The following is an 18,363-nucleotide window of genomic DNA, read 5'->3' as shown; positions in this document are numbered from 1 at the left end:
TGCAGTCAGCACCCAGGTGCTCTGGGCCAGCTCAGCCCACCAAGACAAGTTTTCTTGCAGATGCCTTTCTAAAGGTTGTCTGATGGTCCTGTGTCTTGTCAGGAAACATGGCCCCAAACCAGTTTTGGGGCCTGCAATGCTAATATTATTCCCATTTTTTCATGAAGAGTTCATTGCGGAAGAAACGGGCAGAGTCTGAGATTCATGGCTTTTAGAGAAACCCTCCCAGAGCTAGGTCACCTCTGATCTGTCCTATCCAGAGAATCTCAGACTATACCCTGAACAGCAGAAATTTTTAAGAGTATCTAATTACTAACTCCCACATAGCTTTATAAACAAGGCACTGAGCTGTTCCGTTTTGCCAAAACTTGGGCAGAAAACACATTTTTGAAGTGCTGGGTGAATATTTTCTCAATCAGACGTTTGTATTTTAGGTTTGAGTTCTGCTTAAATCACACAATACACACAAAGAGAATACAATGGAGCTTTCAGTTTTATCTATATGAATTAACTGACACATACACACTCACACAAGCCAATAATAAATAGCACAGAAGGCTTTTTCTTTCTTCTAAAAAGTCATGTATGTTTATTTCTAACTTCTCCCCCTGAAATGCAGACGTGAATTCTTGCCTTGAAATCCCATCCAAACAAACCACAATTTGTGAAAACAATTTGAGCTTGATATATTTTTCATTTGCCTATCATTTGTCTGCTCATCTACAACTAAGTCTCATTACTAAGGAAATAAAAATATTTTCCTGACTACTCAATTAATGCATACTTAATTGTTTGTCGTGTCATATTGTTGACAGTGATGGGTGGTAGGTCATGCTATTCCAAGGTCAGAGAAAAACCACAAGCCTGTTAATGCTCCAGGTTATAACTCAGAACAACAACAACAACTTGGAAAGCATAGCTGAGCATTTTAAACAACCAAGAGCATTATAAGGCATGCAAAAGTGATGAAACGGTGTCAGCCAGGCCACACTACTAAATGGAAAGCTGTATTGGTTGGTGATGGCATAACTATGTCTGTATTAATTTTGATGGAATAAGCAGTCCCCAAAAGTCAAAAGGTGTCAACATGACTGTCACCACACAACATTAAGCAGTTAAATAAGCCTTGGGGCTTAGAATACAGAAACCTCAACTACTTAGTGCCATAGCAATATTGCTAAAAGTCTCTTAGGCCCTTTATAAATGACACAGAAAAATGACCAGAAAAAAACCCACCATTAAACCACCAAAAATTTAAAGTGTGCGGGACCACAGACTTTCCACATGCAAAAATGTGTTCAACACACTTCACAGATGCTGGTGGGGAACAGTTAGTTTTCTCTAGAGAACACCAGGGATAAAAAGGAGGGCCAATACCACACTGTATACTGTGTATGAGTCCAATATCCCATGGGGTTTACAGCAGAGTGAAGCAGGCAGGGCACAGGCTGTCTTGGTTTCAGCTGCCAGGGGCAAGAGTTTCAGTTCCTAGAACATCAGGAATCCAGTAACTCATGGGTTTAGAAAGGCAATGATTCATACCACCAGGCTTATGGGAAAGGCTCCTGCAAGAAACATTGCTCCCCAAGAGACTGGGGCTTAGGCTGCTGTACACCAAGCAGAAGGGTGATCCCATGTGGGCAGTGTCCTGCTGCCCCGTATGCTGACCTCCAAACTCCTGGAGATACCAGAAATGGAAAGACAGATCAATTTTGGCAGGTCTCCCTGGACCAAGGAAGACATTGGCAGGGCTGGAGATAGCAATCAGTATGCGAACACCAGTCTTTTATTTAAGTCTTCAGATTTCACAGCTGGAAGTTAAGAGATTAAAACAATTCAACCCACAGCTATTAAAAAATGGAGAGTAGTTCACAAGTAACAAAATTACAATATTAAGATGAATCACTGAAGATAACCATAACCAGATTTTTAATGGAAAAGGTGTAGGATCTGTTACAGTTACTCCATATTGTCACTGAATTGCATATAGTTTTTTGGGGAAAAAAAAGATTGAGTAAACACTGAGATGGAAGGCAAACCTTGTAAGCTGAAGACGCTAAAATTGGGAAAAGGGCATGCCACAGAAAGAATACATAAGATTTTCTTCTGCTGTTGTGAAAACAGGGTGAGCAAGGGGTCCAAACCACAGAGCTTTCATGATTGCTCCATAGCAAACTGTCAAAGATTTATCTGTTTCAATCTCAAAGCTGAACATGGCCTCCTAGAATAGCCCAGATAATGTGGATATATAGTATTTTAGATCTGCCCTTATACACTGTAATTTTAAGGTCAGATACACAGAGACTTCTCCTCTATCTATGCTATTCCATAGCACAAATCCACAGCAGAACTGCTGCATTCCCACGTACCTTGCACAATCCAGCTGTGGTGAATTCCCCCTGTTGGGATTGCTTCAAGCTTTCAGAAAAACTAATTCCATTGCCTCTGCCTGATGAATAAATACATATCCTTAAATAGCCCTCCATTTTTTAATATGGAAATTGAAAATCACAATTTTGTTACACTAAACAGATGTGAGCAATAGTTTGTTGGTTAGATTGTGGCGTCGCTGCATGCCTGATCAATGCAAACATAGAAGACTTAGAAATACCTTCCAATAAAAGGTTTTTTTAAGAAAAGTGGAATGGGGACTTTTCCAGAATTTTACCTGGACAGTGCTTTCACCTGTCAAATCTGAAAAAAGTGAAATGCATTTGACTAGATAAAGTACATATCTACAATATACCTGCCCACATAACTGATCTTTAGGAGGTGAGAAGGAAGACTGCTTTTTTAATAGCACTGAGAAAGATGCATATATCTGAGTAACACAAAACCTTGACTGCATTGGTTCTTGTTGAAGAACAAAAAGGTGTAAGTAGCAGCAAAGTCACTTTGTTTCAAGATCGAAGGACGTTACCATAGTGATACACATGTTTTACCTATACAAACCTTTCAAAGATAAAGGAAAGCTTGTTGCAGATGACAGTTATACTTGCTCAAGACCCATATAACAGATACTTCAAGTGTCTAACCATGTATCATAATAGCCCATTTTCTTAAACTTTCACAGGAAACTCACCCCATCTGGTCTGCCATCCGAGGCTGTAACAATCAGAATATAGCGATCAGTGCTTTCTCTGTCCAAGGGCTTTCCTAAGGCTAGCAGTCCAGAACTAGTAATAAAACAAAAACATAAAATGTTATCACAACAGTTTTAAGATATCTACAAGGACCTTTGTTCCACTACTTTGCATTACACAACTGTTTCCCTTTGAGCAAGTTAATACGTTTTTAGACTTTATTACAACTGAAAGCATGCTTTGGGAAGGTAAAGGCTAATAAAAATGATGAGCCGATTTCTAATGCTTTCTGCTTTGATACATGTATAAATTGGGATTAAAATATCAACCTAGTGATCTACAGGATTCTATAAAAGATAGACTTACACTGAACACGTGACCCTAATTTGTTAGAAAGCTGCACTGCTATAATAAAGGAGAAGAGAGAATCACAAGCAGTCTATTAATCACAGAGGAGTCCCGATACCAAACAGGATTGCAGCAGTGAACTTTGAGAGTACAACATGCATAGTCTTAAGTATGAGTCTCCTCAAAGTTTTATAGGGATAGGTTACTAAACTGCGCATCGTGTAATTTCAATAAAAGTGCTGCAATAAGCTAATGCCTTTTCAGCGCAAGCACAGATATACCACATTTCCTAATAATAAAGCATTAATATAGGCACAAATGTTGTGGAAAATTAATCAGGATATTGTGATTATTGATGCCCACTTTAAAAAGTTGATGAATGAAGGGCTATTAAGCAGCTGCTTACAGAAAGAATAAAACAAATACAATGTTACAAAAATCCTCTTTGAAAGCATTACAAATTCCTGTAATAGCTGACAAATAAAATAATTAGAACTTTTTCTTTAGGATTACTTCATTTCCTTATGCAGAAGTCTGGAAGCCACCTGGAGGTGTGCTATAGCAACACAGCAACAAGATCCCACCTTGGACTCATTAATTTTACATTAGGAAGCATTAGAAAAGTACTGTTGAGTCGACAATCCTAAGCAAGCTAAACTCTGCTTACCTGAACTGGTACAATATTGCTGTGACCAGCCCTAAAGCTCTGCATTTCATTTATAGGATTTTGGCATCTACTGGAACCTGGTCATGTATGTAACAAATTGACACCTCTTAAACACCACCCAATCCATAGGCTATTCAAGAAATATGCACCAACAAACATGGATCCAGGATGACATTTATCCTCTTGTTGCATGGCTAAGCAGCTTCTCCCATGAAACTCCACCAAACATGTTATGGTCAGCTTGCAACATTTCAGGAAAAGTGTAACAGCATGTAATCTTGCAGCCAAAATCCACACGAGCTACCATCTTGGCATGCTGTGACTTTTCACGTGTTACTCCATTTTTAATTGGCATATCAGACACAAGGATTTGTCAGACACAGCTATAAATTTTACTGTTTGAACCTACGTTTTACATTCATGACCTAGAACCTAAACACTCACTTCTTCAAAAAAAGATTTTATGAAAACAACAACAACAAAAAAGCCAAAGCCAAAATAAAAGTCCCACTAAACTATGAGATCTCATTAGCTGTACTTCTTCAGAACGCTTGGATGTATATAATCTATAACTAGTGATGTTTTTTCCCTAGACTATAAATTTCTGTAGAGCTTCTGCTGTAACTTCATACTCTCGGAGAAGACCTCAGAAACTGGTTCCAGGCCAAGACTTTTTCCAGTGTTGTTTTCAGCAGAGACAAATACCAACACTTACTGGCAAGCTGTTACTGCAAGCAGTTTCTTCAAATAAATACTACAGAAATAGGTGAAAACCGTGAGTGGGAGCATAATTCTCCTGTAGGACTGAAAGCTTGGTAGACAAAACAATATTCAAACTCAGCAATCAAAGAAAAGAATATTTCTGGAGATGCTACATGCAATGTCCCACTGTTACACAACTATAACCTAGGCACGTTTCATGTCCGGCTTCCTCAAAAAAAGGAAAAGCTAGCAACTTCTTTGTACCTAAAAAACCTTCTGGAGGTTGGTAAAAAACAATGGGACACACACGTGTTGTGTATAGTTTTGTAACCCAGTGAATATGGAGCTGACATGTCCTGTCCTAAGCCACAAGTGCTCTGCCAAGCTACAACAGGGCCTCAGGACCTGCCACACTTCTTTGCACGGACTTGCCTCAGCCTGCTCCAAGGTTGATTTTAGCTTTAAACAGCAGTTCTCTAATGAGCAGGTACCCGATACGAATACAGTTTTAGCTTTTGCTTCCTTCTCTACAATTTTGTAGTGTGGTGCCTATCTTTATATATACATATATTTTTTAACGAAGAGGTAGCTATAACTTGGTTATTGTGCAGAGTGAACTACGTGTGCAGCAGTACAGGCACAGCCTCTAGCATAGCGAATATTCAGGCACAGGATGACACCAGAGGGCCTAGGCTACAAACACTTCACCATTGGCCTACCATTTTTAAAGAAACACAACCTTAGGAGCTGCCCAAAACCAGTCTGGGGTCACAAAGAAAAATAAACAAGTATCCATTTATGCAAAGCACCCCACATGCAGTAAGTTCAGATGTAAAATAGACTTGCACACAGACAGGAAGAAAAAAAGCACGGTACAGAGTGTGTCAGATGTAAATATGACTCAAGATGGACCCTAGAGTGAGTAGAATGAAACCTTCAGTATCATACTGCTCCTCCCAGGGCAGGACTTCAGGTGCTGAAGACTCAGCACAGACCCTTGCTCCAGAGAAAATTATTGCCCTGAATGACCCCAAAAGGAAAGTGAAAGGGTTAAGCACAACACCAGAGCAAGGGACAGACCCTAGAATGTTTATGCATACATTTATATATGTTTTTACATAAACTCATATATATAGTATACAGTGATATAAATGTAGCTATATATATGGCTATAGTGATATATATTGATAGTGATATTAAAATACATGTGTATGTATACATATGTATGATTATACATATATAAATGTTAAAATTACACATATACATAAAATAATTTGCATTACACATATTTTATATTTACATAACACACACATACTAAAACATACCTATATTTGCTATTTTAGTTGTTTGCATTAGTGTCATAACAGGACTATTAAGTCTTTTGATTAGACTATTAATAATTAGAGTAACAGTAAAATCTTAGCATTGCCTACATACATGACCCACAAGAAGGCAATGAGTGTAGAAGTGGTAGGGTTTCTAGCAACCTATCCTGTAATTTGTGTGAGACAAATTAATAACACTGCTTATCTCACTGTAGACTCATATACTCTCTTCTGCTAAGGAATATACAGCTGAGCTCAATTAATATTTTTGTTGTATTACTAAAGACCATTCAACTTCTAAACTAACCGTTTTGTAGTTTATAAATAGCAGACAGTGAAACAGTAGTGACACTCCTGAGAAAGGCATTAGTTTCCTTTGAGCTGTAGGAAAGTCAGATGTATTATTAACTGACGGGAAATGCTAAACCATGCTCTGTATTTTAGTAATTCTCTTATTTCCAAGTGTTTCTGCAAATCAATTAGCTATTATAATAGATCATCTATATTTTCCAGCATTTGTTCAAGACACTGCAATGAAATACAAACAGAAGAATTTTTTAGGAAAGGGACAGTGAATAGAACATAATACTTACATAGTAAGGTATTATTTCACACACACAAAAATCAAAGTGGAGCTAAGAACAAATTATTGACAACAAATACTGCTTTACTAACACTGACCTTTAGCCATATGTATCCATTTAATTTCTCCAATATTTTCGGACTATCATATTGCCTTTTTTATCTCTTCCTTCCTACTGCTTGAACACTCACAATCTACAGTCTCCATTTCAGTACATGAACATCATTCAAGAGACAGACTAATTTATAAAAACTACTGTCTTTTACTCAAGGATTCAGAGGTACTTACATTCATTTAATACCCCAGGTTTTAATCATCACCTTCCCTGGGGAACACAAGAAGGTACTGAATTACTACCGATTGTGCTCAGGTACTGCCAAAGAAGAAAGAACAAAACCATCTCACATCCTCAAATAGAGAATAAAAGAGATCTAGCAGGTAGATGTAAAACTGGTAATTTTCAGTACTCGTGTCACACAGGGATTAACTGATAGGCTCCAGGATGCAAGAAAATAATCCAGATGAGAAAAAGGAAAAGAATCATGTTAATGGCCTCTGCCTTAGCCTTAAAGTATCTAAAAATGTATTTATGAAACATTGAGATAAATTACTGCAGCCTTAACATGCCACTCACATTAACTATATGCTTTGTTTAACAGTAATCCTACCTTAATTTCTTATCGAGACATTTCAACATCTAGAAAAAAAACACGTGCAAAAGGCTGAAAAAAACTTTGCACAATTTCCAAGAAAACAGATGCAAGGAGAGCAGGAAGGAGAAAACACTTCAAAGAGCTCTTCTTGTTACTAAGAGGCAACAGATCAAAAAAAGACAAACACTAGCCTAAGTTTGTGCTGAAACTCTTAATGAGGTGTGATGTTCAGACCCATGAGGGGGGGACATGAGGCTGGCGTGTGTGTGTTGGGGGGTGTCAGGCTGCCCGTGATGGGCCCTAGGGGCTGGGTGGGATCAAGGAGGGTTCCCAGCCACCCCTGACAGGCCCTGGAAGGTGACACCTGCAACTGCTGCAAGACTGCTTGTGAACGCACAGGGGTGGTGCTGTGCCTGCAGCCTTCAGAGAAGGCACCAGATTTCTTAATTGTTTTCAGACCGAATTCACAGCTGTGAATTCACCTGCCACCTTTAACATCTTGACTTCTGAGTATTGCCACCCTTTTTACATCCAAAGCTGGACAATACAGAAACTGCCTAGGATCTGACTTTGAGAATACCTTCACACCACAGGTTTGGCAGGCCAGGAGTTGTCCTGAATTTGCACGCATTTTTAAGTTTCTTTGGCATGGAGAACTTTCAAGATTTTTATGGTGGGATGTGAACAGTGCTGTGATAAGCACGAACTACACAAAACAATTACCTACTGAGTAGCCCCCTTTTCAGAGGTTCTCTCACATAGCCAGGCACACTCTTCATTATTCAACTTCCAAAGGTCACAGAGTAGGTCAGACCGACCAAACTTCTCTGTGTTAAGGGGAGGATTGCTAGCATTGCTTGTGCAGAAAACCCTGCAAATCCACGCTGTTCTGGAGCTATGAGGAGCTATGACTCCCAACACTTCCTCTGAGCTGGTAAACAAAGCACACCTTCCCTGATTTGCACGGAAAACTCCAGCACTAAGCAATGAATAAAAACAGCAGCCCAACACAATTTCCTGGTCTTGCCAGCTCAGTGGAACAGTCTCCTCTCTCTAAACTGTCCCTTTCCTTGCCTAACAAGTCTTTATTATTAAAGGGCCCATCAATCCTGGTGGATAACATCAGCAGCATCTCTTGGGATTGTCAAGGCTTTTTTCATATTGTTTCCTAAGTGATTTTATTCTCCATATATGGGAGATTCATCACAGTGAGTGATCTAAAGCTTACTCAGAACATACAGCCCTGTTTCTGTACAATCTGTCCCACGCACCAAATTAGAACAATTTTTTGCAATTACACCTGCACCAACAACAAATAAGACCCAAGTTACTTTTGTACCATCACCTACCACAGGGAGTCAGCTCACCACCCTCCCTCCTTCCTATGAAGAGAAAAGATACTTTGGAGTGTAAATAATAGCTGCTTGGGTAAAGTAAAGAAGGGGGTGATGAGACAGGCACAGACCTAACTGGTGCTTATAATTTCATAATGTACCCTTGGTTTCTAACTCTATTTAAGTTGGTATTCAATTAAAGGAAAAGATGTTTTAAAATAATGCTCAAAAGACTTTCCACTACAGACTAAAACACTTGAAGGCAGGAAACTAAAGCAAAAATTGTCCCTGCCATTAGTCAGGAGCTGACAAGTATAACGTTTTTAATTAATCTCTGGTCACTCTTTTAAATAGCATGTTTCCACCTCAGTGAGTTTCACCTACTAAAGTGTTTAAAATAAATAAATATTCATTTGTGAAAAACTCCAGAGTACAGTATCATTCACGGAGCTCTCATTAACATCTAAGAGCCAATCTATGGAACAGCTGAATATGTCTGATTACAAGTCTTTGGTTTTGCTCTCAGCCCACATATTCACTTGACTGAAAAGTTACAAGTCTGTTTTCTAAGGGTTTTCCACTTACCTTTGAGAGAGATTAAAAACTTGTTGAGGATCTCCATTCTGAATGAGGTATCTTATAGGGTCACCCTCTCTATCAAAAGCCTTTAGGAAAAAAGGGGATAAAATTAAGTCAGTTATGAAGCTTTCTTTTCTTTCCTTCACTTGACAAAATGGAAAATTAACTCCATAAGTTTTATTGAAGTTATCTACAGGAACGACATCAATCTCTCTATTTCTAAGGCAAGAGTGGTAATTACAGATGTTCTACTTAAGATAAAGCTGTAGCACATCAGAATTCTTATGCTACAGAGAAACGACAATACCCTGAATACAGACTTTCAAATTGCTACTACATATATACACACAGCATCACAAGTATGAAATTCAGGCTTTATTCAAGTACTTTTATTTTTGTGCAGCTATAGACTGATTAGACTGAACTTCTTGTTTCCTTTGTTCCTATTCTTCATTTCCACTTCTTATCCTGTTTCTTCTTTCTGTTAGTTTACCAGAACCTCATTCCTTTCCCTGATGCTCCACTGAGCAGCGTAGACACTGCAGCATTCACCCTCCACAATAATTTGCTTTTGGGAGGATGAAGATCAGGATAAGATCTTCAAAAAGAGCTAATAAAGGCATCAAAACAAATATATTCTACCTACTAGATGACAAAAATGCTTTTCAGAAGTTAGGTAAAAAACTTTCGAAGTTAAGCTTTGGCTACGTTATTTCCAAAAATGGCCATAAATATGCCATGTAATTGTTACTTTTTTTTGTCAGATGTACACACATCTTTTCCCTCAAAAGAGCGTAAAGTGTTTTTCAGAGAAAATATCGTCTACCGAACTGTCTCCCAAACTGTCTCACGGTTACAACAATTTAGCATTCAAAATCCAAAGTGATTAAGCACATTATCACGGGGGAAAAAAAAAAGAAAAGATACTGCTATGCAAATTGTAAGGCAGCCAACCAACAAGATCAAAGAAAGGCAGGATTTACTAGGAGACAGGTGAAAATAAAAAAGAAGATAAGGAAAGAGTATTTCTGTTTCACATTTTTCAAGAACCATCCTTTTTCTTATCTATTCCCTATAAGCGTTTGCTGGAGACTACAGTCAAGGACTGGTTATCTTTAGACTGACCACCTAAAAAGCAGTTCTTAAAAAATAAAGTGAAAAAAGAAACAGCAACACCACCCCCTGCCAAATTAAGAACAGAAGCACAAACTATTCCAGTGTGCAGACAGAACAGGGAATCTAGTAAGAAACCAACTTGCCTTAACCAAAGGAAGCATACAGAAACTATGGCTAAGTCAGATGATGGGGACTTGTATAAAGAAAAAGCAAGCACAACTATATGAGGACAAAGTCAGAAGAAGTTGAGGTAAAACTGTAATAGAAGCAAAAAAGAATACAAAGAGGGACAAAGAAATGTTTAAATTAAAAAGGAAACTTGCGGAGCGTGGTACCTTGCCACCGTATAAAAGCAGAAAAGATGATGCTGAGAATGTCAAAGAGCTAACTAACAGTTCTTGTATTTCAGCTTCAATCAAGCAGCAAACAAAATTAACTGTGGCAACAAAGGGGTAAATTCTCAGAAGAGAGCTGGGAAAGAATAAGGCAAAGAATATGTACATAAATAGAGCACCTTTAAATCATCTGCTGAAATTAAAGCCTGATGAAATTCGTTGTAATGTATAAAACCACTGACTAAAGCAAACTCAAAGCCATTAGCACTTTTCTTTGAAAACTCACAGAGGACAAACATGCTGAAGGGCAAACAAAAGGTACATCTTTCACAGAGGAATGAGCCAGGAAATCACAGACCAGACAGGTAGAGCTCAGTTGCCAGAAAACCACAAATAATCAGATTATTTGTAAGTACCTGTGATGACAATATGGAGATGGATAACACAAAGCTAAATTTCTCAAAAACAAAGTATGCCAAAGCAATCTAATCTTCTTTTACAACAGGACAACAGGTCTTGTAAATAGGGAAAAAGCTGTGTGTGTAATAATGTATCTTAGCCATAGTAAGGCTTTCACACTGCTTTATGTGACATTTTCACAAACAAGTTTAGACAACATGGTCTCCAAATGGAAGACAGGATTAAGCAAGAAAAAACCGGACCATAAAAATCAAGGTCAGACAGCAGTGGATAGCATTTTGTATTGACTAAATTCTGCAAAGGTGTGTATGTTTCTTCCAATACCAATCAATATTTTCATTAACAACATCAGTGACAGAACAGGAAATTTGTTTATAAAATCCATGGATGGCACCGAGTGACAGGAAGTGCCAGCACATTAGAGGGTATGAGCATTCTGCAGATATTCTTATGTGGAACATACGAACAGTCAGGAACTGACTCAGTAAAGACAAGTCAAAAAGTGTTAGCCAAGAACACAAAACTACAGAAATACTGGATGCAGAAAATATGACTAGTTGGCACCTCTGAGTATCATAGATCATAAACCACCAGGAACACACTGTTGGTTCTATCTTTAGAGCTCCTTCGTATTCTTTTTACTTCATCTGCAAGGGAATCCTGTCCTCACTGCACATTTAAGGCTATCTCAGAGGTTTGTTTATGGTCTATATTAATTCATAACAAGTCAGGTGACTTTCAAAAAGACCAAAAATAAAAGACTTGTCTAGTTCATTTAATTTTCTCCTTATGTCCAAAGAAAATGTACTTTTAAATCAACATACTTTAAAAATCATGGGGGAAAGTTTATCATTATTTTTAAAAACTTCTGTTTTCTTTAAAGCGAAAGAACAGCAAGTTATTATGCACTTAAAAAAAACACTGAAGACTTGTACATGAGAAGAGAGCAATCTATACCTATTGCTTTCCAGATCAATTGCATATAGTGACTTAAAAAATTGTGCACAATGATTTCATGTTGCTTCCTTGTTCAGCACACAACTGGACCATAACAGTCCTATTCATTTTGCAGACTCCCAGAAAGTTTACAGTGTTTGTATATTATAATGAATAATGGCTGGCAAAACATGAAGCAATAAACACCTCCCAGGCATGCAATAAACTCTTGAGGTTTATTTACAAATTAATACTGTGGAGACCATTTAATATTGCATTACTTAATCTCAAATGTTCTAAATTAAAACACCAGTCACAATCAACTGGGTACATTATAAAATAAATACTAGTGTAAGAAAAAATATCCTTCCATCATCTGTATAAAAAAACTTTAACAGAAAAGGAGAAAGTAATTTTTATTTTTAGAACATGTATTTTAAAGTAAAACAGGCAAAATTAAAACAGCTGTATTTGCATTGTTATTGGCACTGATAATTTGCAGATCTTTAGCTATGATAACTTGGAAATATTTCAAAAAGCTTGCTCATTCTCTCCCAGTTTTTGTAATCCTCAGGCTGCATGCAACACTACCAAAAGATTTTCGAGAGAGTTACAGAAACATAACCTCTTAACCCTACTGCATCAACCAAAACATACATTAAGTCCAAAAAACATAATGTATCAATAAGACTACTCATGAAATGAAAAATCAGCATGAAAATTTACAGATGAAAACACTTGTTAAATATTTGAGGTCTGGTAATATTCCATATTACCTATGGAATACAGGCAACACCTTAAGGTATTGTTAAAATTCCACAAAAACCCCAAGATAACTAATTGGTAACTTTCTGTTTGCCTGGAAAAGACAGCACAAGATTTCACAAGCTTAAATAATCAGTTTATGAATGTTTAAAATGTCCTGGCCAATTCTGCACAGGGAATGAAAAAAGATGGAAGACAGAAATATACTCCACACAATAAAAGTCCTTTAATACAGATGGGCATATTAATGCAGAATGAGGCAGTTGTACTTGCACTATAAAGACAATGCATCTGCATTTCAGGCCCAGGACCACTGGCCTACAAGAGATACAGTCTTTGACTAATCCTGAAGAGATGAAGCCATGCATCTTTGTGATTTAACAAGTAATTATTTTTCATAAACAGGAAGTGCCTAGCTGAATTAAGTAATGCATAGCATATTGGTAATGCAACATAAATCTACACTGCAGTAACTAAGTAGAAGACAACATTTTCTGTGCATTTCCTAAGCTCTTAAAACTAACTGATGCATTTCACTCTCCTAAACACAGTAACTCATAATTTCTGGGGATCCTGGGCATGTAGCAAGAGAATGCCCACTGCTATATCACCAGAATTCTCACTAGCATCCAGGCTAGGAGCAGAGTAGCTTACATGACAATTTTGCATCTCCTTTGCCCTGCCTGCCACAAGCTGGCTCTCCTGGATTTACTCAGCACGCTTTACCAAGGATCATTTGAAAAGCAAAACAAATTCTAGGTAAAATGCTTGGGGTTTAGTGCAACACTAAAGCAGACAGACTATTCCAACAATGAGGTTCACTTTCTAACCACATTTAAATTGCATAAAATCCTTAAATACTAAAACTTGCTAATAGTTTTTCTGCCTCCATGGATCACTCAGCCCTTCAGCCATATATTCCAGCACCTGTCAAGTAAACACAACTGTTTTGGTTTCTCAGCATGCTCCTGGTTCCTGTTACTCTTTGGGGTTTCCAGAACCAAGCATCTTCCCACCAGTGAGGAGAAGGCTCTGAACAGCATGGCTCTTCAATTCTGAGCTCACTGCAGGCATTAAAGACATGCCAGAAGTTAATTTTCAGCACTGAGCTAAATGAGTCATTCTCCCTCAGCGCAGTTGGCTGTATCAGCTCAACCATCTATAATAATCTTCATCTTTCATCAGCAAATGATTTTAATTGAAACTTACCCATTCACCTGCATCAATGACTCAATTAGATTTCCTTTATTTCACACACTTCAATTTGGATTATTTTTTTTCCCATGTGTTTACTAAATGGGCGAAACACACAGAGCCACACACTTCAGCTAGTATGAGCTGACATAATTCCACGGAGTACAATCGACTTCAATAGAACACTGACTGAAAGCAGGTAAGGCTGTTGCTGTCTATGGTTTCTGTTTACTTCAGACATCTCCAGTCTTCCTTTGAATGGCTTTATATGAAGTCTGAATCATGCTATAATGTTCACAGGAACCATGCTCAGAAGAGTGTGCTATACTGAGTTTATTGCTTTAGACTCAAAGCCATAATATTAAGCTCCTGATCCCCCAGAAGATCAACTACAACCTAAAGAGTTGTAATTTATCTACATATTTTGCACAGCTGGCCTTCAAGATGTAGACAGAACACAATGCAGCAAAAGCTTAGGGGACAGTAAGTAAGCTAGGAGAAAGCTGATACATTAACCATGCAGCAGCACGCAGAGAAGCAAGCTGGGTCTGCGAACTGTGTCATGCAGCATTATTTATAAGCAATACTGGACTAAGACGCTTTCACTGCTTCCACTTGCAGAGCTCTGTCAGGCAGTCAGTTAGTACAGGGACCTCTACTTTTTGTTAGACTGGTAACAGTAATAGCTGCATACACCAAGGGGAGTAATTAATCTTCAGATGCTTTTCAAAAATTACAGGCTAAAGATGGCTGAGGGCCAAAAACCTTGCTGAAATTCCACATGAATTAGGTGCGGAAGGTCTTAAGCTCCTCTGATTTGCTGGCAAACATATATAGAGAGATTTTAACATAACAAATCACAAGCCTTTCAAGTTTTAAGCTATTAATGGAATTTTTTTCTTATATACTTCAGTCCCACATGCAACCTATAGAACCTTCTAGCACATTTAACACAAAAAAGAAGTTACAAAAATATCAAAGTAAGCACTTTTCCTATATGGTCCATGTAAAAGGGGCTATTTATTACAATTAAATAATTTTCAGCCCCTATAAACAGTCCTTGCCACTGTATGCAAGGACTGGCTTCTGCATGGCATGGGCACAGAGGGAATGTAGTAAAGGCTTACAGGGAAGCATCTGTACCTGCAGGTTTAACAAAATGGCTCCAACTCTCATGGCCTCGCTGACTTCAAGGCTGTACATCAGCTGGGGAAAACGGGGAGGGCTCTGGTTGTTGGGTGGAAGGACCTCAATGTAAACAGTAGCAATAGAGCTCCTGCAATGCAAGGAATAAAAAAAAAAAAAAAAAAAAAAAAAAGTCAGAGCTAGTCAAAATCAATAAATCAAGAAACACAATGCAACCAACAACATCTATTGTATACACTCCATGTTCTCTAGGCTCTAACAACCTCCCCTTGCTCCTTTAAAAGCTTCAGGACATGTTTTTCATTCTGCATCAAAAATAAAGCAGCCTGCCATGTTAACAGAAGAAAAGCTAAATAATTTTCTTAAACGTAGTGCAAGTGTTCTTTGAAAAATAAAGCAGTAAGGTACCAGTGCACATTCCACACAAGAAGAAGACTCATGACAAATTCTGATGGTAACTTCTCCTGCCATGCACAATATCCACCCTGGAGTATCCCTGCTGTCATTCAGTTTGCTACCTTTCTTTGGAAGAGAGGTAACAGAAAACGCTGATAGAGAGGATAATGCTGGGAAAAGACTGATGTACACAGCTTTGTAATAGGCTGCATCAATACTGTGGTTCACACAAATAAACCCAAGCCCATTTCAGAGCAGTGAGCCATGGCAATACAGCATACTACAAAACCCACACCAAGGAAAAACCTGGCAAACCCTTCAACTGTACTGAACCCCTAACCTGTATACACCGCAAACGGCATTCCAGTTTTCAAGCTGAAGGATCTTCTGGAACATTTGACACTCACTACAGACCATGTAAAGACCATGCTGTAGGGACACTTGCTATTTAACTGCTCCAAATTGAGAAAGGGAGCCAAAAGTCTCCCTGAAGTTGAATGAGACTTAAAATCTGCTTTAATGGGACCCTTCTCTTGCATCTTTGCTCAGCTATCCCACCTGACTTCTCTCTTGTATGTTAGAACAGTTCCCCTGCCCCAGAACAAGACCCTGACGCGAGCAAATGTTACACTGCAGGTGCAGATTTCCTCTGCATAAGCCCTTTGACAAAGCTGGTAAATCTCAGGCTTTAGGGCTGCAAGAAAGAAATCACTTCAGGACAAATGGATTTGTCCCAGTTTTGTGCCTGTGCCCCACCGCCCACCCCTTCTTCTTTTTTGGAGGATGGGGGGAGGGAAGGGAGAAAAGCAAAACACACGCACACTGAGCTGCTTCTTGCAGGGCTAGCACGTTCAGGGCATTTTTAGAGACTCCTACCAGAAAACACCAACAGCTTCTGTGTTAACTGATAAGAGTTTATTTAACACCAAAACGACACATCACCAATGATATTTTTCATTAGCTGTCCAGGATTCTGATGCACGCCCAGTCACCGCTGTATGACAGGTGCCTCCCACCGCTCTTTGCCAGCAGGTGTTATAACTGCACACCACGAACGGCAGCTGGGCAGACCATCGCTGCAAGACCACGACAGAGAGCTACGCTTTAGAGGCTGTGTCACACAGCATGCCGGCCATGCTCCAGATAACCAGCTATGAACAGCCCTGTCTTGAAAGCCCAATCCCATCTGTAGGTAACTGCCACAGAACGAGCTCTGTCTCTAGGGGCATGTCCACCAGACACAGCCTGCGCCCCGCAGCCACCAGGAAGGGATTGAATCCAGCCTGCTGCGCCCCACCGCTCAGCTCAGCCACACCTTTTGGCCAGCTTGGAGCCTCCACACTGCGAGAGCCATTTGCTGCCGCCTGCTCTGAATAGGAAACAGGCTCCTCAGTTGTGCTGTGGGGTGTGGGTTCCGGGGCCTGGCAGCTGAGGCTGAGGGTCCCCGTGGGGGGAGCTGGGGCTGCCTGGGGCAGGCACAGCCGGTTCCAGCCGCCCCGCAGCCGGGCACAGCAGCCAGGCCCCTCAGCCTCAATGGGTTTAAGAAAGGGGCAAACAGGAGGAGGATGAGGGAAAAATGTGTGAGGAACAGCGCTGCCAGCACCGAGGCGGGAGGAGGTGCTCCAGGCACCAGAGCAGACCCCCCGCAGCCCACAGGGAGATGTCGGTGGGGCAGGAAGGAATGGCGGAGGGGCTGCTACGGACTGACTGTAACCCCCATTTCCCACCCCTGCACCCCTCAGAGGCAGAGGAGCTGGGAAAGAAGTGAAGTTGAGCCTGGAAAAAAGGGGAGCTGGTGGAAATTGTTTTAGTTTCTTGATTTCTCACTATCTAAACCCATTTTAACTAGCAATCAGATAATATTCCACAGGTCAGTCTGTTTTGCCTGTGACAGTAATTAGTAAGTGATCTCCACCCACAAGCTTCCTCACCTTATTTTCTCCCCAGTCCTGTTGAGGAGGGAGAGGGAGAGAGCAGCTGGGTGGGTATCCAGCAGGTGCCCAAGGTCAACCCACCACCTGTTTCTTAACAATATACACAACTTGACTCTAACGAGCCTTAAATGCTCAACTTCCCCATCGCTAGCTATATCACGGCAGCCTAGCTAACACCCATCTGTGCCCCAAACCCCTGGCTATCAGCTAGTCCAGGGCAACCCTGAGATTCCCACAGACAGCAATGCTGTGGACACTGGCTTGCCTCCCCTGCATCTCTCTGGAGCAAGTGCCGGATTCATGTACATCTACAAATACAGGACATAAGGATCCTGCTGCTTTGAACATAATGGCGAGGTCCTTATTTGATTTAATCAGACTTCAAACAAATGCAGAACTTGCACTAAAACGCATCAGTGAATGATAAAGCTTTCCCATCTGTCATCTCCTTGGGCATTAAAAGAGATGAATTTGAAGATTACGGACTCAATGAAAACAAACAAAACTAGTGTAATCAAGGGAAGATGGACAATTACAACTAAAGTCCATCATTAAGTGTTGATTACCTACTTATAAACTACAGTCATTTTCCTGACTTCTTCCTATTTTAAAATACTCCCTCATATCCCACTAATCTTTTTGAATTGATGTTCCACACTTACATTGTTGGAGTAAAAAAAATACAATCACCAAATGCTTAACAACAGACACAACGAATTAGCAGACAAAGTATCACTTGAGCACTGGGGCTGCATATTTTCTTGGGATAGCTGCTGTCTGTGTATGATGTATCCATCCAAATAGATGAGGTTTAGTGTACATTTTTCTTCCACTGCTGAATAATTAA

The 18,363-nt window shown here is 39.6% G+C and overlaps 1 protein-coding gene across 8 annotated transcripts in view; it reads right to left on the bottom strand.

Moving 5' to 3' along the window:
- Nucleotides 1-18,363, bottom strand: part of PCDH15 (protocadherin related 15) — an 821,537-nt gene that overhangs the window by 153,914 nt on the left and 649,260 nt on the right. For all 8 annotated transcript variants that reach the window (XM_055808474.1, XM_055808447.1, XM_055808438.1 and 5 more), the window contains 3 exons: nucleotides 15,184-15,316; nucleotides 9,281-9,360; nucleotides 3,083-3,176 (listed from right to left, as the gene is read on the bottom strand). In XM_055808474.1, the coding sequence (XP_055664449.1) occupies nucleotides 3,083-3,176; nucleotides 9,281-9,360; nucleotides 15,184-15,316 (307 nt within the window). The remainder of the gene's footprint in view (nucleotides 1-3,082; nucleotides 3,177-9,280; nucleotides 9,361-15,183; nucleotides 15,317-18,363) is intronic.

The sequence above is a fragment of the Falco peregrinus genome, chromosome 1 (genome assembly GCF_023634155.1).
Source record: "Falco peregrinus isolate bFalPer1 chromosome 1, bFalPer1.pri, whole genome shotgun sequence".
Taxonomy (NCBI): domain Eukaryota; kingdom Metazoa; phylum Chordata; class Aves; order Falconiformes; family Falconidae; genus Falco; species Falco peregrinus.
The sequence above is the reverse complement of the archived record's forward strand: the minus strand, read 5'-3'. Positions and strand labels throughout refer to the sequence as shown.